Raw genomic sequence first — 22,227 nt, 5'->3', positions numbered from 1 at the left:
ATAGATGTGCTAGTGGCAAACCATTGGTCCGGTGAGTAGTGACTCTGGAGTAACTGTCTGAGACACACACACACACACTGGAACACTATTTATTTTCCCCATCTACATCCAGCAATAAGCAAGACAATAGGGATATAGAGGTGTGCAGATCTGCAGACTGTATCTGACATAAATGACTCGAATGGTCAGAAAAGACTTTTACCTATAAAATACAAAAGTTCCTTAATTCTTGAAAAAGGTGATTCATGCTGGGAAAATATCCTGTGGTGGAGAAAGACTAATTTAAATCACTGTGGCAGGCAGGTATGTCACTACCCCCCACATGAAACTAGCTAATGCTCCTGGTGTGTTGATTAATGGCCACAGTGAGATGGCTCATCCTCAGGGGCAGGGTGGGGAAACAATGATGATGTTGGTAGGGTTTGCAATATTTTGTGCTTACTGGTCCATGCATAGTTCAAGAGACATGGAACTTAATGACATGAGATGAAATTTGGTGTCTGCATGTCCATTTACTCTGTGTGTGTGTGTGTGTGTGTGTGTGCGTCGACACCTGGTCAGCAGTTGCTACTGCAATATTTCTATTTCAGGCCTTTAAGGATGACGGGTGTGATATATACCAGGATGAGTGTCTGCGTGTGTTTATGCGATGTGACATTGTCCAAAACAGGTCAAAAGAGACCCAAATGCCCTTGTGTGTGACACAAAATAGCAGCCAGCCAAAAGCCAAGGTGTCAAGCGGCTACTGAAGACTGATGGACGCTTGTTTGTGTTTCTTTCTATTTGTGCGTGTGTGTGTTGTCGTTCCTAATACAGAAACATATAACCTCTAATGCCCAGAAATAGTCTTCTGAATGATGCTGTCAGCATGATCTGCAGTGTATTATCACCCTACCAGCTGGCTGGCAGAGCCACGCTCTGTACCAATGGACTGTGCTGATGTGGATTAGCCTACATAACTGTATGTATTGAGTGTAATGCAGGTATTTAGCATTTCTGGAATTACCTCTGCTTCTCTGCTGTCAACTACATTTCACTCTCTCTGGATTCTAAAATTCCAGACACAATACAGGGTATCCAGATGTCCTCCTACATTTTCCATCATGCAGGGAAATACATTTACAATTGTAGCAGCTTAGGTAAGTTAAATTCTTCCCTTCATCCTACTTAGCTCCCCTAATACCACAAACACAGAAATTGTATGAAGTATGACAGTGTTCAGTGTGATCATAATTGCTGTTTTGCTACCTGAGTAGGTTTACACAACATGTCAGCTGTTCACACCACACTATGCAGTCAGACAACAAGGACCCTCAGAGTTAATTATCATAATTTCGACTAAAGTTAAAGTTGATCAACAGATAATGATGGAACCCAAACACTTCTAATGAGTTGATTTTAAACGGTTAGAGAGCTGGTTGTATGTTTTTAATATAACACGGACACTTAAAGGCTCAGTGTGTAGAATTTAGCGGTGAAGTTACATGTTGCAGCTGTATACCCCTCACCTCACCCTCCCTTTCCAAACATGAAAGAGAACCTGTGGTAGCCTTCAGTTGTCTCGACAGGATTTTAGTTTGTCCAGTTCCAGACTACTGTAAAAACATGGCGGCCTCCGTAGAGAGGACCTGCTCAAGATGTAAATATATAGTATTTAAATATAAAGGACCCCTTCTAAGCTAAAGAAAACAACAAAATGTACAATTTAGATGAAACACACTAGTGAAAACATCACAAGGATTATTTTATAGTAAATTTCTGCCAATAGATCCCTTTCACCTAAATCTTACACACTGGATCTTTAACTATTTCGATGTTGCTGATTTTATTTTTTAGCAGGGTCCCGGACATGGGTCCATGTTAATGTGACTCTGGCAAAGTGAAAAGTCTCCTGAAATTCAGCTGTGACGTGGTTGTGCGGACAGATCAGCCGGCGGTCTGCCTCTGTCTCACCTTCCGGTTCTCCAGCTCAGCTCAGGTGCATCATTTATAACATTGTGAGTCACCACCGCTGTCCGGGGTGCTGATCACGGGACCACCAGGGATGTGGGAGCTGTCCCGGGTGCTCGCCATCATCAATTTGCTGAAAGGGGCAGGATTCAATGACCAAATACTAACGCGTAGGTGATTTGCTGTTCTACACACTTTTGTAAGCATGGCAGGTAAATTCTGCTCGTCTATTGTGACTATTTTTGGTCAGTTCCCTGGTGCTTGATCTGTACTGAACACTGATGGTTCAGCGTTACATTACTTTGACCACAGAGCGACCATGATTTCACCTTCTAACGTGCTGCAAGTTTTCTAAAAGATGAGGAAAAGAGTCTGAACCATCAATTGAGAAAAATTAATCGGAAATTAACTTCCAGAACCAGAGCTATTTTAAAAGTGGGAGGTCACGGTTTGGCTATATTGGCTGCCTGATGTATCAATTTGACTAAAATACAGTGACACATAGGATGTGTAATAAACAGAAATCTGACTCAAAATTTTAATGCTCAATATTGTCTCATAAAATACCTTCAGTGTGTGAGCCTTATTTTACTTTAATATATTTCACAGTGGGTCTGAGCTTCTATTATTTTACAGTACAGCATGCTATCTAGACTTATTCTCTTTTGCACTCAACAAAATAGATTAACAAAATGTGACATGACTTAGAACCACATTATGTAACAACATAAACATTTCATCTGACCCTCAAGGCAGAAGAAACCTGTTCTAGTGAACACAGAGGAAGAGCCACAAACACACAAAAACATGTACAGGTATTGTTTACTGTACTCACACAGAGCCACAGGAGAGAATATACACACAGACACACACTCATAGACACACACAGGTTGGCTGTTGATAGTGCAGGTAAAGCTGTGCTTTCCCAAGCAGTTTGAACTTTGTGTGAGACTGGCAAACATCCCTGTGTGTAGGGTAAGCAGATTTTCTGCCTTCTTGCGCAAAAACTACAATAAGGGAGAATGGGGTGGAGGAGGGAGGGAGGGAGACAGGGAGGTAAGGAGGGAGGAAGGGAGGTAGGGAGACAGGGAGGGATAAGGAGAATGACTGAATGTGTTTTAGTGCTTACCTTCAACAAAATGAAGGTAGACGAGGGAAGAAGGTCAGAAGATATATGAGAAAGGTGAGATCTCAGACAGAGCACTCACTACTTTATACTACTCACAGGTAGAGCTAAATCATGTGACAGCATACCTGCCTCAGGGCAAAGCTGTTTACACAGCCGAGCACAGCCTCTGCTCAGCTCCACGCTGAAGCACTAACTAAGAAATGTCAGAAAACACATTTCCACAAATAAGGTACAAGAATCAAAATAGAGGATAAAAAACCCCACAATTTTGACATTGTTCTGCAGATTGACATGTTTCTAAAATACTAATTACAAACACATTGTAGTTTTTACAAAGTCATGTGTGCTATTGATTTTGCATATTTGAACATATACTATAAAAAAATAACCTCTAATACAAAGGTTTAAAGTCCAAACAGACAGACTGCTTATACAATGCGATCATCTGGGTTAAATAAGGTGCTTAGTTAATTGCAGAGGAACATCACTTTCATGTGATCTTAAATCTTCTTAACATTCAAAACAAGATAAAATAACAAGTGCACCTGAAGAAGAGCTCATTAAATTGTTGTGTAACAAAAGCATTGTGACTAAACACATTAAGTTATTTTATAAGATTCCTTCAAAATCTTTACAACATATATGAGTATATAGACAGACATGGATGTAGACTGCAATTGGACTGTTTGGCAGAGGTATAAACCCACAAGGTGGTAATTCTAGTTATTTAGTCATTCTATAGACCACTAATACCAAATGTTGTGAAATTGGTCACAAATATCAAAGTTTGTGTGGCATTTATAATTTCCGCACTGATGCATATGAGACAAAACAGACAACTAGAGAAACTAAAGAGGAGCTGATGATAAAATGACGAGGAATCCACCATTACCTCATAACTCTGCATCCGGCGATGTAAGAGATCCTTTAAAATACATTAGAGTACATTCAGCTAGACAAACTGTCACAAACTTGAAACATACTATTAACATACTCACACACATACACACACACACATACATAAAAACAGACATACCAGGCAATTGGATTTTGCTGAAGCAGAAGGCTAGATGAAGCATGTGAGACTGACACGCTGTGTCTTAAATGAATTATCTGTGGGTCGCTGTGGCTGCTTCACTGCTGTGTGTGTGTGTGTGTGTGTGTGTGTGCTCGCACCCACTGAAGTTTTAATGTGTGGGTGTGTATGAATGTGTGCGAGAAATGTGACAGCGCATCTTTCCTGGTAAAGGGTGTGTGTGTTTGTTTGTGCAACTGGACGCGATGTTGGGAAGCTTGAGAAATAATGATATAAGGCTGAGAAACCACAGACGGGGGGAGGAGAGCTAAAACAAATACACACACGGTCACCTAACTCGCATGTGTAGACACACTACTGGTATGGACTAACTTGTCTGAATGTTTCTTTTTGCTGAGGTCTATGAATGTACTGTACAAGCAGAAAGTCACAACATCTTTAAAGATATGACCGATTGGGTTACATTTTATTGTAAAGATATTATTTTGTTTTCATCCCTTACATCTCATTCATCAGTATTGCCACAACTGGAAGCGCTGCTATGGAAAATTAGCTTGAACTGTTGTTTTTGTAAAATACTAACTTTAAACTACATTGTAACCCTTATTTCTGCATTGAGACATTATTTTCTATTTATTCCTCTTCATCCATTTCCTGATCCTCTCTGTATTTGAGCCGTGTGAGTGTGTGTGTGCGTTCAGCTTTGCATTTGTGTCAGACGGTCAAAACAGTGGTCTTCAACGTCACAATGTTTGCCTGAGACAGCCCTTCCCTTCTCCTTTTTCTCCATCTTTCATCTTTCCCTCTCTCTCTTTCTGTGTCTTATAATGGCGGATGTGACAATAGGACCCCTGATAGGTGTCCTGTGCCTTGCCTGATAACAGCGCCTCCCTCCAATGCAGCTGTCATGCCGGCTGATAGATGGACCCGGTACAGTCACACATGTACGAAACCCACGGAGGGGGTACGGCACACATACACGCGTGCGCACACACGCGCACACACGCACAACGTCTGATCTACTGAGCTGGACACATGGCTTTCACAGTACTCCATACAAGCCAGTAACCAGTAAGATTTCCCTTTAGCCTCAGTTTACCATCAGGTAAATCTCTTTTCTCTCCCCTCTCTGCCACGCACCTCTCCTCTCCTTCCCATTTTTCCCTGCTCACCCCAACCGGTCGACGCAGATGGCCGCCCACACTGAGTCTGGTTCGGCGAGAGGTTTCTTCCAGTTAATGAGGGAGTTTTTTCTCTCCACAGTCGCCAAAGTGCTGCTCATTGTGGGAACTGATGGGTTTCTCTATAAATATTAAGGTCTTGATCTTAAATGATGTTATGATTTGGCCTTAAAATTGAACTGAATTGAATACCTTTTATTTTAGTTCATTTATCTTTTTGCCATTGATTTTTTGTGAGACACTTTGTAACCTTGTTTAGATAAGTGCTATACAAATAAAGTTATTATTATTATTATATCAGGGAAATTGATAATTAAAATGACGAATAGATTAATATGCCCATCAACAAAGGTATTTTGCACTGTTCTGTTAAATTAAACAAAAGATAATATTGAATCTGACACTACAGCTCTACAATTACTGAACTGTAATTTTCCTTCAGTGCATAAGTTAATAAAGTGGGTAATAATGTTATAAATCATCAAATTTTTTGTGAAATGACAAATTGCAATATCAAACCTTCTGTTTGTGACATTGGTCAAAGACTTTTTCTTTAAAATCAAAACAAAACAATAAAAATTAGGGTAGGTTTGTTTGTCTTTTAAATCTATGCAAATTTACTAAGTTGTAATGTAAAATCTGTCAGTTAAATTATATAGCACTGTTAAAACAACCACTGTTGACCAAAATGCTGAACAGGCTTAAAAAAACTGAAACTGAAAATACAAAAGCAATAGATCGTTTGAGAATTAAAATATTGCATAATAACAGTTAAACTTGCTCTAACTGGCATCTATAATAATGTAATGCATACATGCAACATGTTCAACCTTAATAAAATTTAAATATTGATAAGATCATTTTTCAGCATTGTTTGACTTAAATTTGACAGTTCTGATATGGTCTGAAAAGAGATGTTGTAATTCTATATATGTTTTATCCACTAGGCCACTATAAAGTGCAAGTAAATGCAAAAGCATGATTTGCGTTTGTGAAAAATAAATGAATAAATTCTTTTTTGCAATTTGGGGTTTCATGTCAAAATAAATCTTCCTGTCTGATAAAACATATCAGCTCAATTACTACTGTATTGCATGAAATGGAATGCCTCTAGATAATGTTAACCTACATGAGCTTGGATTAACTATTGATAAACTTGCCATAAGACAGATTTATTCATTATTATGAAAGGATTGAATTTGTTGCTATTACTGTATTCCCTGAAGGGAGAGATAAAGTTCATCTTCTGTCACTACTTGGATACAGGAGGTGGCGTCATTCTGGGAACAGGTTAGTCTGATCTAAAAGCAGGTGATGGTGCATAAGACAGAGAAATTACAGAGTATAGAATTAACTCTCTGTGTTCAGGCCCACAGACCTGTGACCAGTCTGGATGTCTCAGAAAGTGGCGGCAGAGAAATACTCCAGTTGAAGTGAAAATCTATACATTTTTAGACTGAAGCTGCAGAAGTTGGAACAAGAAACATTTTTCTTGTCCCACTACACAGTTGAAGTTATTATTAAAGGATGTATGAAACAATGTGTCCAGCCAGGGCTGTGGCACCTTTTCTTTCTTGTATTCTTCCGTGAAGGACCTTCTGTAGGTGGCGCTCTTGCCTATTCAGTTCATCCATATCTGACATTGCATCTTTGTTGAACTGGATGAGATTCAGCAGCGACGGGGCTGAGAGCAGCAAATGGAAAATTTATTTATTCACTAATGTTGCAGATCATTACTTTAACCAACTAAGCATGGGTTTTATTATCAGTAGCATCTGAAATCATTGTGCGTGTTGTAGCAAAAACCCCAGAACATAAAATGACTTACATGAGCAGAGCTGTATCCTGTGGACCCAAATAATTAATCAAATTGTACGAACTGTGTGTGTGTTTTTATATGTGTATTCTGTGTGTGAATGAGAAGGAGCCACAGTGCCAGTGGGAGAGAGGAGAGGGGAGGCAGGGAGTGTGGGAATAAAGACAGGGGAAAAGGGAAAGAGATGGAGAGCGGGAGCTTTGCGCAACCATCAATCACCTTCTTGGGGTTCAAGTTTATTTGGCTTCATTTTTCTTCAAAATACACAGAACACAGTAGAGGGAGCGGAGCAGGAGAATGGAGAGAAAAGATGGGGTGGCGGGAGAGGGGAGAGGAGACAGAGAGGAATATATGGTCGGGGGAAACTACCTGGGTGTGAGAGAATAAGGAGAGAGGCAGTGAGAGAGGGAAAGGAGACGATATGTGCACCGAGAACACAAGAAAATGTTGTACAGGAACAGCTACTAGTCCCAAACACCATGAAACAAATCTCTAAAAACAGAAAAAGACACGACATGAGCCTAGCACACATGTCGAGGTGTGTCTTCTCTGTGTGTGTGTGTGCCTGCCTCTGGGCCTGTCTCAGCTCTAATGAGAGACCAGAGCTCCCTCCGTTGTCTCCATCTCCTCAATGATTCCTCATCAATTTGGACAACTGTTCGTAGGTTACTTTCACTTTCTCTCTCAGTCACATTTTTTCCTCCCTCTCTCTTCGGTGAGTGTCATGTGATCGTTCTCTCTACCTTCTCTGCCCTTTAAACGAATACACTCCATGAGCCTGTCTTCCCCTTGCTCTCATTATCCAGTCCTCTTTTTTCTTTTCCAGTCCAGCCCACTTCTCTATGCCATATTGCTCTACTAACATATGACTCACAATTCCTCCTTACCACTCAGCTCATTCATTCCTTCTGTTTTAGCATTTCTTTCTATCCGTAGAGGTCTACTCCTCTGCAAAAGAAATGAATCTGGTGATTAAATCTGGCAAAAACACTGAATAAAGCAGTTTCTCTGATGCTGTTAGGCGGATGCAGGAAGCCTCGGAGGGGCTGCTAGCCAACTTGCTCCTCAGTTCGTTTCTCTGATAACCTGAGATCTGTGATGACTAAAGTCCTTAAAGTCCATCTGGATACAATATATAATTTAAAACCACTAAGCTCTAAAAGGTGTATCATAAGAACTTAGTTTAAAGTTATTTTTGATGCTTCTGAATGATGACCACAATTCTGTAACATGCACAAAGGGGATCTGACTCCATTCAAAGACAACCACATTAAAGTTACAGATTTACCTTGGTTTGAAAATTGCTTGAAACATTTGCGATGATTTAATAAAGCAGACAATTTATTTATATATATTCACCTTGTATGTATAAGTGCTGCACAGAGCAGTGGAACCGTAGAAAAGCACCATGCTGCCTCAACACTGATGATAAAATTTATCAGGCAAAGACCCTGACTCATGCACCATTTTTATAAGACAACACTTAAACTGCATTACAGTAAGCAGAGTTGTTGAATTTAACTTTGGTGATGCCTTAATGTTGGAGGAACAGGTAACTGAAGAATATAAACAGCTGGAAGCTATCGTAGCTTGCTATCTGTTATCAAAGCCATTTTATTTTAACTTTTCTTTTGTGATGACAGAAAGGAGTGGATGCCATAAATGTTGTACTGCTCTTAAATAAATGCTGCAAACCTATTTTTCCCATTGGCATTAGAGCTAATAAGCATAACTGACAGTTGGGACGGTTTGCTAGCATTAGCATTTTAGCTAAAGTAGTTCACCAGCTAACCCTGCAGCTAGTCCCTTGGGAGTGCTTTAACACCTAAATGTGCAAATCAAGTTTAATATATTTATTACATTGTTAACATTTGATCTGGTATTAGTTTCACTTTGCAACTCGGGGAGCTTACTAAAGAATTTTGTATGACATGCGTATGTCCTGTTGTCATCTATGTAGTTTGCGTCTACGTATACATGACATTGATTGATAAATCGTGTTGCCACTGTAATATCATTATGCTATTACTATCAGCATCACCAATGTCAGGCACAGTACTCAACAGTAGTTTGAATGTGCAAAATGAACGTCCTCATCGTCCAAACATTTTATTGTCTGAGACAATAAAATGCAAACAATAAAATGCAAGCAATCCTGTGTGCCTGGTCATCTCCGTTTCTGGAGAGATGAGTAAGGCTTCTACTTGTTTTTCTTCTTCTATTGTTAATTGCTGTCTCACAACGGAAAGGTCGAACCTGCTGAACCTGCTGGTCCAGACAGTGGTCCAATCTGGTGTTTAGCTAACTATAGGAGTAAAAGCACCAATTGATACTATAAACAGCTTTTACTGTACTGACAACAAACCAGTTTGACTAAAAGTGTTTCTAGCTAGTCTGAAAGTTCACATTTGAAAAGTGGGTTGCCTTCATGTGGTGCACACTTTCACTTCAAATTCTCAGCCTTTGCCAGAACATACAAAAAGTGACAAATATATAATATGTGTGAAGACAAGCAGTTTGTTTTATACATATTAACACCTTTACCATGCAAATAGTCACAGCAGTGTACAGCATTTTTCTATACCCTTCTTTTTTTTACTATTAAAGAACAATGTTACGAATGAAATACTAATACCTGCGTTAGTGTTACTATATATAACATCTTTCTACTAATTCCAGAAATCTCTGTCTGTCTGTATGTTGAACGCATATCTCAAGAACTATTCATCTTATTAGCTTCACACTTGGCATGTGTATGTTAAGAACAAGGAAGAGCAGTGTCAAATTTGGTGCGATTTGGTCATGCAATACATTCAATATGAATAAACTTTGAATAAACAGATAAACAGCGCTCTGTAGCAGCAGCGGCTGGAACTCATCAATGAAAGTGATGTCAACAGCACGTTGTCAAAAATGTCAACAACTGATTCTTCATTGCGTGGTTCTGTGTACGGAGATAAGCTTTACTGAACTTTAAGTCAAGTTTGTGCAGCAGTGGCGGTGCAGCTTCAGGTTATGTGGACTGAGTCCAGAATTAGGTCTCAATTACTGCAGGTCACGTTTACAGTTTCAGAAAGAAAGCTGCAACCAGCTTCACCACAGGCCAAGCAAACAGCCCATTCCAAAAAGGCAAGTTTAGAAAGGGCACCGAATTAGTTATATCGAAACCAACAATTCTCTAATCTATCAGGACCTGCAGGAAAAAAGAAGTAAAACAACAGAGTTCCTGCTTACACTGAGAGAAAGTGTTAGTGTACTTACTCCAACTTGAAGTCTGATGCCCTTGCCACAGAATCACTTTCTGTAGCAGATGTAACTTAAAAGCTCCCAAAACTAAGACACCAGGAAGTGAATCAGAATCAAAAAGCCCAAAACAATTTGGTAAAAACTGCTACTGACAGACACTGCTGAATTTCAGGTAAGGGTGTACACTGTGAGGAGGAGTCTGTGCAAAAACTTTGACAATTCTGACCGGCCAGCTTTTCCACTGTGTCCATTGCTTTTTAATGGCAAATACGCAGCAAATCTGATTCTGTTTGGAGCATACAGAGAGTCTAACACACATTGCTCTCCCTCCCTGTGCTTCTTCAACACCCTCCCTCCCTTTTTCTCTCAGTGTTCCTGTCTTCTTTCTGCCACTCTCTTTTCTCTCAGGTACAAGACTGTTGGATTAGGCTCCTTTAAGAGCGGATTAGCTGCGCTGGAGCCGTTTGAGGTAAATTGCTCCAAGGAGTCGATCTACCACCACCACCACCACCTCCTTCCTCCTCTGTAAGACAGAGTCAAAATTCTTCACCTAATCCTCAAAGAGCCTTGCTGAACCTCCCCCTGTCCTACACCCCTCTGTCTGCCTTCTCCTGCCTTTTTTGGTTTTTCCTACTCCATTCTCTCCCACCTTCCTTCCTTCCTACCCCCCCCAACCCACACACACACACACGCACGCACACGCACACACACACAGAGGAATGATGAGGAGTGGAAGAGTGATAGACTTGAGAGATGGGTGAGGCAGGGTGGGGGTTGAGAGGAAGGGCTGGCATGCAAATGCAGAGACTCCAACAGACCATGTGTGAGTGTGTGCATGTGTGCATGTTTGTATACCTGCTGGAGTGTGTCACTTAACAGTGGTGACTGGTGTTAACGGGAAGTTGCCATATGTGTGTGTGTGTGTGTGTGTGTGTGTGTGTGTGTGTGTGTGTGTGTGTGTGTGTGTGTGTGTGTGTGATAGCATCTGACTGAGCAGATGGGGAGGATGGGGTGCATTTTGGGGACAAGGGCGGGGTCACATCTGTGTCGTCCCTTGCGGTAGTCTGTGTGTGTGTGTGTGTGCGTGTGTGTATGTGACACTTGGCATGGTGGCCACATTTAGAGCCAACAACACAAACAAGGTGATTAGCAAGTGGGGACAAACACATTATTACTCTAAATTAATGGACTGACCTCATACTCTTTCTAATAGCCAACTGTTCTCTTCTCTCTCATCTCCCTCAACATGTTGGAAAACATTGTATTCTGTTTATTCTAGGCTTCATTCCAATTTGTGCAACATTGATAGTGCGCTGTTAATACAATCTGCAGCTGAGCCTTATGCCATATTTATCATCAAACTCAGTACAACCTGCTCATAGCCTTGAACATTTGGAAAGAGAGAGGCTGTCACATGTACACACATACAGACACACACTCACAAACACAGTCTCACTCACAAGCACACACACGCTACCCTAGTCTTTGAGCTGCCATTGATTTGGTCTGCAAGGTGCTGTGGGCAATGGTTGCCATGGAAACCGGCAGCCGAGCAAGGCAGCCAAAGTTTAAGCTAGCATGAGCAGTGTGTGTGTGTGTCTGCATCATGTCTGTGTATTGTGGACATACGTGTGTGTGTGTGTGTGTGGGGGCTGTTTGTGCGTGTGTTTATAAGAGGTAGAGCAACCAAGCGTGCATTTATTGTGTGTGTGTGTGTGTGTGTGTGTGTGTGTGTGCATGAGGTGCTGGCGGGGTGACAGCAGTCTGTTTAGTATGCAGCCTTCTGACTACATCTCCCTTCCTCCCTCCCTTTGGCCCACAGACACAGCATAAGAATGATCTATGCCCCCCCTCCTCAAACACACACTCTTGTTCATATGCACATACCAGAGTCACATACACATGCGCTCAGACATCATGTGCCTACAGACACATTGTGTCACGACTGGTTTCCAACACAGTGAGGCCTGCAGGTCAGTATTGTAGATGAAGTTAATATTAGAGAGGGCTTGATTACAGCCAGACACTCACACACACACACACACGTAATAAACACTCCACCATACAATGACAATCCTCAGACCAAGCAGCCTGTTGGCGGAGGTGAGCATTGACATTTCCTCTCCAACCTTGTTTTCACACCCCCAGGGCGTGTCGAATGGGTGGGGATGGTCTGTCTCAGTATATTTTCTCTGGAACTGTCAGAGTGAACCCAACAGCTTCAGTCGGTGGAGTCTGCGTGTGTTATGTTATAAGGGGGAATCACTTTCCCTCCTGCTGCTGCCAATGCTGCTCAGACACATATAGATACATAAACACACACATGTGCCTACTCCTATCTTAATGTATTTGCATAATAAACTCACTATCGTGCATGCTTGCCTGCCCTCTCACACACACACACGTTTGTACATCTGTCTTAGTGAGGACACTCTTTGGCTTAATGCAATACCTAGCCCCTTAACGTAACCTTAACCATCAAAACTAAATGTTTAACCCTAACCCTTACCCTAAACTAAACCTAATTCTAACCCTAATCCTAAAACCAAGACTTGACCCTGAAACAGCTCTTTGAAAGTGGGTCAGAAAGTGAGGACTGCCCAAAATGTCCTCACTTTACAAAAATGTCCTCTCTCTGTCGGTTGTAGGCTCAAAATTATCCTCACAAAGATACCTGTACAAGTACACACACACACACACACGCACAAACACAACACACACAGTCTCTCTCTCTCTCTCTCTCTCTCTCTCTCTCTCTCTCTCTCTCTCTCTCTCTCTCTCTCTCTCTCTCTCTCAGGCACACGTGTCAGGGCTTGAGCTGAGCTGCTCTCAGATCCTGTGGAGAGGCTCTGAAGATGGGATGGGGGTAAAGGGGTGATAGGGCAGAGTGGAGACTGCTGTGCTCTGGTGTGTATTTGCTCTCTCTTTTTCTTTCTTTTTCTCTTCTGAGATGCTTCCTGTTAAGACACAAGACAGACAGCTCTCTCTGTGCTCCTGCTGTCCATTTCCCCTATTCTGTTTGCTTCCTAATCCCTTTCCTTCCCTTCTCTCTCCTCTCCTCTCCTCCACCCTCCCTGCCTCCTTAACCACTAAGTTTCTCCTGTGCTTAGAGGGAGCTGTTAGTGCAGAGCTCCACTTCACTGCTGCAGATCAATATGTGTGTGTGTCATATTGCTTGTGTCTTCTTAATATATATATATATATATATATAAATATGTGTCTATGTGTATCTAGTATAATGCAATACTGTGTGCATGTGTCTAATACAACAGTTTGTGTACAGATGTGATTTACGTGTGTGTGTGTGTATGTGTGTGTGTGTGTGTGTGTGTGTGTGTGTGTGTGTGTGTGTGTGTTCTTGTACTTATTTGTGAGGCATAATGTGTTTGCCTGAAAGCCTAACCCTTAACCTAAACATAAGTGAGGGTTAGAATTACATTTAGGTTAAGGGTTAGGCATTCAGTTGGTTCAGTGATGGTTAAGGTTAGCGTAAGGGGCTGGAAAACACATTATGCCAATGAGTGTCCTCACTAAGATGAATATGGTTTGCTGAAATAGAATCACACTTGCTCAAAAATGATGTTATCAATAGGATCTATTTAACCATCAATTACTCACTGACCAAAAATATTGTTGAAAATAAATACAAAACAGAGGATTCAAATATTTGAAATTATATAAAAGACCTGTGTGTGTGTGTGTGTGTCGGTGGGCCACATTTCAATATGATCTTTAAAGTTGCTCTTATTTGGAAGAGAAGATATCTATATTTATGGATCAGGAACTATGCCAATCATGTGTTTTCCCCTTTCTCTCACCCTCCTTCCATACTTCACCATGTAGTTTGAAATAGACCCCGACAGTAACAGAATTTTTGTTTGGAACACTAACCCTAACCCTCACAGATATTTAGAAGGATAATATTTCAATATTTAACGTAAACACAGAAACTACAATCATTTAATTTTGTCTTACATTTCTGAGCAGTTAATTAGATTAGGATATTATTAAGTAATAGAGACTGTTCAAAGTTCATGTGTCATAACTAACAGAAATAATCTTAACTGGAAATTAAATTTGTATGAATACCAACTATGACTGTATAAATGTCTCAAGTTGGCAAGCAGTCATTGGTCAGTAAACCCAGTCCTGTCAGAGGGCTGGTGTTGTGCTGAGTTCTGCTTACCTGTTGACGATGGTAAAAACATTATGGACTCTTTAATGGTCCACCAGCCCAAGAATGTGTCAGGATTTCTCCTGATACTATCATTGGCCAGTCTGACTATGACAGACAGATCTGTTGTGATCAAAGCAATGGTGCAAAACACTGCTTTAGAGACAGTCTATTATGAGAAAGGTAAAATTGTTGGTTTATTATGTGTGCGTGCACGCGCGCAAAGACAGTGTACCACTCTTGAGACCTTGTTGAGGTCAGAGCTCTCAGAAAAGGAGGATAGAAAAGGGGATGAAAAAGAGCTCTGGAGAGAGAGCGGGTTAGGGAAGGTAGAGCACAGGAAAGGCTTTAACAAAGTGTTAAGTTGTGTGTGTGTGTGTGGGGGGGGGAGTCGTGACTCAGAGGGCTATTAGCACAAGTATCGTTTACTTTGTGCACTGCAGTAGGTGCGACACCATGACAGTCCAACAGTACCTGCACACACGCACGCACACACGCACACACAAAACTCCTGCTCTATTTTATCATGTCTGGTAAGAACATGCTTGTTATGTCATTAATGGTTCAATAGGTTATTCAGTCATTTAACTATCTGTATCTATATGTTATTTTGTCACTGTTGTGTTATGATATTCCTAATAATAATGGACCACCATCAAAAGCATTGCTGTAACACGTACACTCACCAGTTTATTAGGTACATCTAGATAAAACTAATGTAGTGTAACACAACCGGTCTGCAATGACTCCTCCTTCATGAGGATAATTTAATTATAATGTTCACTTTATAGTGAATGTGTTTGACAGAATTGTTGATTTGTTTCAATGTCAATCCCATTTATATGAATTAAGGTTAACAAAAGATTAGGAACACCTCTCACTATAAACCACTACATTTCAACAGCACAACAATTCTAGCCTCCAAAATGACCATTAAAATAAATCAACATCCTCTTAAGCAGATTTAATAACAAATAAACACATCTTCATGAAGGAGGATTTATTGCAGGTCTGTTGTATTATAGTGCATTAGTTCAATCTAGGTGGACCTAAGAAATAGGAAGTGTATTGCAACCCTCCCCCTGAACTGGATAATCAGTATTTTTACTGAAAAGCTTTAGCTAAAAAATTGAATGGTATGGATTTATTACCCTGCACCGAATTTTTTTCTGCCACTGTCTGTGTGCGTATACATACAAAATAAGTCAACAATGCATGGACTGATTTCATCAAACTTGGTAATGTTATTACTTGGGTGTGTGTGTGTTTATGTGTGTGTATGAGGGGTCTCCAGATAATTAACTTTCAGAACTGATCGGTCTAAGGTCAAGGTCAAGGCAAATTATAGACAAGTACTGAAGCTTATTTAGAATGAAAAATAATTCATGATTATATCATAGGAATGATGTCTCCATGACATCACTATGAAGACAGAAATTACATCATATAGTGTAGTAATGCATTACCTTTTGCAGCCAACAAGATTTGAGATTGGATCTATATCTCACATAGATTAAATAATATTCATCATCATATGGTTTAATAAAGTCCTCATGGACTTTATTAAACCATTATTACGAGTGCATACCTCCATCAAGGCTCATGTCCTATCATAACATGTTAAAGAAATTTTCCATTTATGTGGATCAGCTTCAAAATAGGTTTTTAATAAGATTGTGGTGTATATACAGCGTATATGCAACAGTCTCTAATGTTAGTCGGATAAATTTACAATCAAACCTTGCCAATAAATGAAAATATACAAATGCTTGTTAAATGGTGCATGGTGTTATGTATGTTGCTATAACAGCAGCGGTGCATTAATGACTAGTTCCGCTTGCTAATAATCTTAATATTAGAAACTTGGCAGAGGATAAGAAGTAAAGTAAAAGTAAAAGGCTGTGTTTCTGTTTTGTTCTGGGATTCTTTCACTTCAAGTGAATTGCTGTTGAGCTGCTGTGAAAAGCCAAACTGTAAAGATGGACTAGTTTGAGTAAAGTGTTGGAGTCCATCTTTACAGTTTGGCTTTTCACATCAGTTTTAGATATGCCTTAACCAACTGTTGAATGTTTCTTTTTTTTAAGTTTTTCAAGAACCACTCATTCTAAAATCGAAGGAAGGTCAGAAGGAAAGAAAGAAAGAAAGAGATTTCTCCATTAATAGTGAGATGACACCAACAGCCCTCCTCTGAGGCCAACACCTGTCAATCTATTCTTATCCAATCATCACCCAGATAATCCCAAAGACCCGGCCCAGTGCTGCTAGCTCCACACAGCTGCAAACACGCTTGTGTAACAAGTCACATCCATCTCACAATCATTCTGTCTCACACACACACACACACACACACACACACACACACACACACACACACACACACACACACACACACACACACACACACACACACACACACACACACACACACACACACACACACACACACAGGCCACTGCATCATCCGTCAATTGCAGACTATCACATAAACATCTTCCACAGACTTGTGCACACGCCTTTGCTCCCACTTGCTGCTTCCACTGAGACATCCACCACCGTGGCGACGGTAACCGCGACAACAGGCATAAATTAGCGTCATGGTGATATGCAAAGCAAGGGAGCAACAATTAAAGCTTGACTAACGAGCTTCTGAGGAGCGAGGCTGAAGTTTCCCCGAGCAGCTGCTAACTGGATTAGCCTGCACACACACACACACACACACACACACACACACACACACACACACACACACACACACACACACACACACACACACACACACACACACACACACACACACACACACACACACACACACACACACACACACACACAGAGAGAGAGAGAGAGATGAGAGGGAGGAAGAGCAGAGAGACTGATGTTCAAGCACCACCTGTGAGACTACAACACACACACACACACACACACACACACACACACACACAGTCAAAGGCTAATGTACACGTAGCAAAAGCAGACAAAGAAAACAGCATCTAAACAGCCAATATCCCTTCACCCAAACATCATTACCAAGCTTGCCTCAGGTTACATCAACTTATCAGGACAAATTACTCCATCATGAAACATACATCCATTCTAACACATATAAACCTTAACTTTTTAAGATGAGCTCTGACAGTCACCAAAAGATGAGGCAGATGTTGGTCTACATGAAGAGTCCAACCAAGTGTCTTTAAAGTGAACAGCTAATTAGTCTTAGAAAACATACAGTGTGAAATGATGGAAGGTGTTCTGTAAACACAGCACAAATAGTAAACAGCCATTTAACAGGTTTTTCTAGGGCAGAGGGAAAATATCATTGAACCATGGGATTTGATGAAGGTGTTGCTAATGCAGCCAGTTAATCAGGCAATATACTAGCCGCTGTTGGGAAACCTTCAAAATACAATAATTAAAAATGATAAAACACAGCTTACTATCCGTCTCTGAGGGGTATGTCCATCTACGACATCATCTGGACCAACCAATCAAAGATCCAGTGCAATGGGAAAGGACACTGTGACTCCTTTTTCTATTGGTTCAATTATGCTTCTAGCTGCAGCACCTCCTTATTTGTTACATTTAGCATATGTTGTCTGTATTTTCAAGATTTCTTACCATGACAAGTTTAGTATATTTTTTTTGTCCACTGTGTGTACAATTTACCTATTAAGACCAAATGCAATATATGTGTGCATATACCTTTAAGACCAGGTGCGACATATGCATGCTTCTCCTTTAAGAGCTGGGTGAGACTCATCCACGATGTCATCATTTTCAGGACATGTGACTGCTCAAATACATCTCAATTCGCTGAAATACTTGCAGTAATGGTAAAACTGATTCTGGGAAACGTAGTCTGTTTGTTTGCGGTAGCAGCATTTCTAACAGCATTTCAGACAATGGCTGAGAATCTAAGTGAGGGGAGCATTATAATAGCAGATTTAAAGTGTGTCGAAAATGATGATAATAACAATAAGGAAGATTCACACCAAGATGGTGACCGTCTGACCAAGGCTCAGTCAGTAAGGGGCTTGCTTGAGGAGGATAAAGAAGGTCTCTATCTGCTTCAGAGGCTGAGAAATTAAAGTTTTTGTAAATTTTGGCAATTTTTTTCACTTTTCAGGAAACCCTCAGTTTTAATGGTGTCACTTTCAAATAACGCTTAGATGCGTTTTTATATGCCAGCTTAGGTCTTAATGGGTTAAAGCACAAATGGTTGGAAAACTAGAGTTAGAGAATACATTAGCTGAATTAACAACACGATGTAACGCGTCTACAAACCCATCGATGTCAAGTATACAGCCAATGTAGGTGATGACGACAGGACATATGTATGTCATACAGAGGTCTTTAGTCTGCTCCCTAAAAGACAATGTGACACCAAACCTAACCAGTTCAAATATAAACAATGTAAAAAAAGCAAAGGTTTGTGTGAAAACAAAACCCCCTTACAAAATCCTTAGTATGACATACCCCACAAAAACTACATACTACACATAATTCCATCTGAGGATTTTCCTGTCTGTTAAATTCAAGTTTTATTCAACAATCTTTCTGATAAAAAAAGGTTGTCTCCAAGCCAGTATAACCCTGACGACATCACTATGACATCACCCTTAGACATGTCGAAGCTCTTTCTAAAGATACATGAGACAACGAGCGACTGTTTTCACAGACCTGTAAACTCCTGTTAATGTAAAAGTCATTATGTTGTGTTTTTTTTATGCTTTACAGTTGCTAGTATATTAGTGACCTTAGTCACCAGACACTAAAAATAAATCAAATTATTAATTACACTAATTATAATTGTGCTAAATGTAAGTACAATAGGGAGTATCTAATATTGACATTCTGCATCGCTCTCTTATTTTTCTCTTAAAATGAAAGTCAGGGGACTTTCTTTTTAATATGCTCCATCCAAACTCCACAATAAATCTCTCTTTTTCAGCATTTGCCTTTCTTCTTTAAGTCGCTCTTTTTCTTCCCTTCACATCCCTCTCCTCTCTCTCCTTCCAGTCTCCAATTCTCCCCTGCTCACTCAAATAAATCCACCCCCCTCCCACAAACACACACACCCCTTCCACCCACCGCCCCTTAAATCTATGACACACACACGAACATACATGTGCACGGACTCGCACTCACTCATGCACACAACACACAGCCCTCCAGGCAGGAGCCACAAAGGCCCCATATTAATAAATCTGCTCCTTTATTGGTGCTGAGTGTCTCTGGCAGAGGGAGGAAGGAAGAGAGAGAGAGAGAAAGAGGGAGGAGAGGGGGAGGAAGGAGGAGGAGCAGGACAGGAGACGCAGAGATCACCAGAGGGGAGAAGGAGGAGGAGGTGACTGACTGTTGTCATATCATAAACACAAGGGAGGCAGAAGGAGAGAGACAGAAAGATAAAGAGAGAGGGAGACAACATCGACAAGTGCATCATCAACACACACACGCACACACACACACTTCCTATTGACGATAATACAATGCCCTGAGATAATGAGCAGCTCCATGAGAAGAAGCAAACAAGTGAGAATTTCACTTGTTAAGGTACAATCCACCCACACCTCCTTAACGTCCACTGCCGAGTGGATTATTGAGGACACCTGACACCTGGCAGAGCGACCGAAGCATGCAGAGTGGGCTGTGCTGGTCGCTGGGCTCAGGAAACAAACTGCCCGGGGTGGGCTCTCTGTAATGACAGCAGCTAGCTTGGCTTAGTGGTCCAATCTCAGCCATCAGTCAGCTGTGACAGATTGGGGATATGAGCAAAGGAGCCGTTTAGCTTTGGTGTTTGGTGTGGTGTGTGAGTGCATGCGCTTGTGTGTCTCGGGGAGGTGGAGGAGTGGGGTGGGGTGGGTGGGGGCTATCAGTGCTGCTAGTGTTGCAGAGGCATCAATACACTCTCGACAGGCCATTTTCCTATGCCTATTCCAAGCTCTGGTTTGTTGCTGGGGCAACAACCGCCATTTTACCTTCCCTGGCTGCACCTCAGGAAGATTTAATAAAACCACAACCCATGTTCTGTAATTTCTCCCAGACAAGTGTTTGAATATGCTTCACTCCTGCTATTAAGTCTGAACCATTGCCTTTGGGCATTTGGTGTATCAGCTCAAGTTATCGGTACATTTTATAGATAACCTGCAGTGGACAGCCTGTTTCATACAGCTCCTCAAGTATTAACAAGAAAAGGCTGCATGGTGTTTTATACTCCTCCCAAGGTTAAAGGTTGAGTATTCTATAACACCACCAGGCATCTGAAGAAAGACCATGGAATCAGAGCTCAACCGTTCATCAGGGCCAACGCAGAGGCAACAGTATTCGCTACATTTCATCTGCACCAAAACAACATTGCATAACCAACACGAAGGCTTGAAACTGTTCCCTTACCTGTCCATGAGGCTGCATGGCGCTGTAGGGCATGTTCTGGTTCAACACTTTCTGCTTCATCAGCAACATCCTCTTCTGCTCTTCACTAAGGTGGGCCGTCTGTCCCGGGATTGGGCCCTGGGTCTGCCCTGGCCCCGCCCCCTGGCCCCCACCACCCATGTAGGGAGGCATCATGGGGTTCTTGACCTGATTGTTCCCTGCCATTGGTGGAGTCATCCTCTGACCTATGTGATCCACACCACTGCCGCTGAAGTGACTCAGTGGTTTGGTGTTGCTATAGGACAACATGGCTGCTGTTTGCTGCTGCTGCTGTTGCTGCTGTTGCTTGGACAGGGTGTTTTGGTTGATACTGTTTGGCTGTTGCTGTCCCATCATGCTTATGTGGTTGTGAGGGAGGTAGTTGCTCATTGGGGCTTTGGGCCCATTGTTGGGGGCCATCCCTGCCACTAGAGGGCCCTGTGGTGTGTTAAAGGCTTGTGGTGGGTACATCATGGGGCTGTTGGGTTTGTCCTGGTTAAAGGGACCAGAGTTATAGGGACTGGTTGGAGCACCTGCAGGGGACCAGTTAGCTGCTTGTTGCTGCTGCTGCTGCTTCTGCTGCAGCAGTTTAGCACGTTGCTGAGCCATTGCTTTTAACTGCTCGGCTGGAGAAAGTTCTGGCGTCACTGGCCCTACAGGCTGACCTCCGGGGGCGACCCCAGCTGCTCCGGGTCCTGTTCCTGCCTGACTGACCCCCGGGCCTGGGTTCATTATGTAACCATTCCCAGGCCTGGAGACTGCTTGTGTCTGAGCCTGGGTAGGGGTTTGAGGGGAACGCGCCACGCAGTTGTGCAATGGTGAACCCGATGCCATGGCAACGGCCGGAGACTGCTGCAAAGGTTGCTGCGGAGGTGTTCCATTGGCAGTGGTGGCAAACTGAGGGCCAGACGACGATGGTCGGACCTGAGGAGAGGCGTCCAAACACAAACAAATCTGATGAGACTTATGTACAATCAACTCTTGTATAAATAGTTTAACATGGTGCTGGGGGGGAAACAGGAGGAAAAGCCTGGCTTACTCCAAAGTTCAAACAAACATCAATCAACACCTCTTAATCTTTCTAATTAACACACTGTTAAAGGTTTGGTACCATCTTGTCTGTACAATAGTACAGCCTGAGCTCAGCCACAGACACTACACAAAATCATTGAGAAGATGGTGACGCTGCTTTGTCAAGAAATAGTCACAGCCTATGACTCCCCCTACACTCACCACTTGCTGTTTTACATTTCTATTTGTATACACGAGTTAAAATAGATTGCAAGT

General features: G+C 41.7%; 1 protein-coding gene across 1 annotated transcript in view; it reads right to left on the bottom strand.

Annotated features, from left to right (window-relative positions):
* The window catches only part of maml3 (mastermind-like transcriptional coactivator 3), a 110,637-nt gene that overhangs the window by 35,771 nt on the left and 52,639 nt on the right, over positions 1 to 22,227 (bottom strand). Inside the window, exon 3 of the mRNA XM_035183664.2 lies at positions 20,923 to 21,864. Coding sequence (XP_035039555.1) covers positions 20,923 to 21,864 — 942 coding nt within the window. The remainder of the gene's footprint in view (positions 1 to 20,922; positions 21,865 to 22,227) is intronic.

Source organism: Hippoglossus stenolepis, chromosome 2 (genome assembly GCF_022539355.2).
Source record: "Hippoglossus stenolepis isolate QCI-W04-F060 chromosome 2, HSTE1.2, whole genome shotgun sequence".
Classification (NCBI taxonomy): domain Eukaryota; kingdom Metazoa; phylum Chordata; class Actinopteri; order Pleuronectiformes; family Pleuronectidae; genus Hippoglossus; species Hippoglossus stenolepis.
This window is presented reverse-complemented; position numbering and strand designations above follow the sequence as displayed.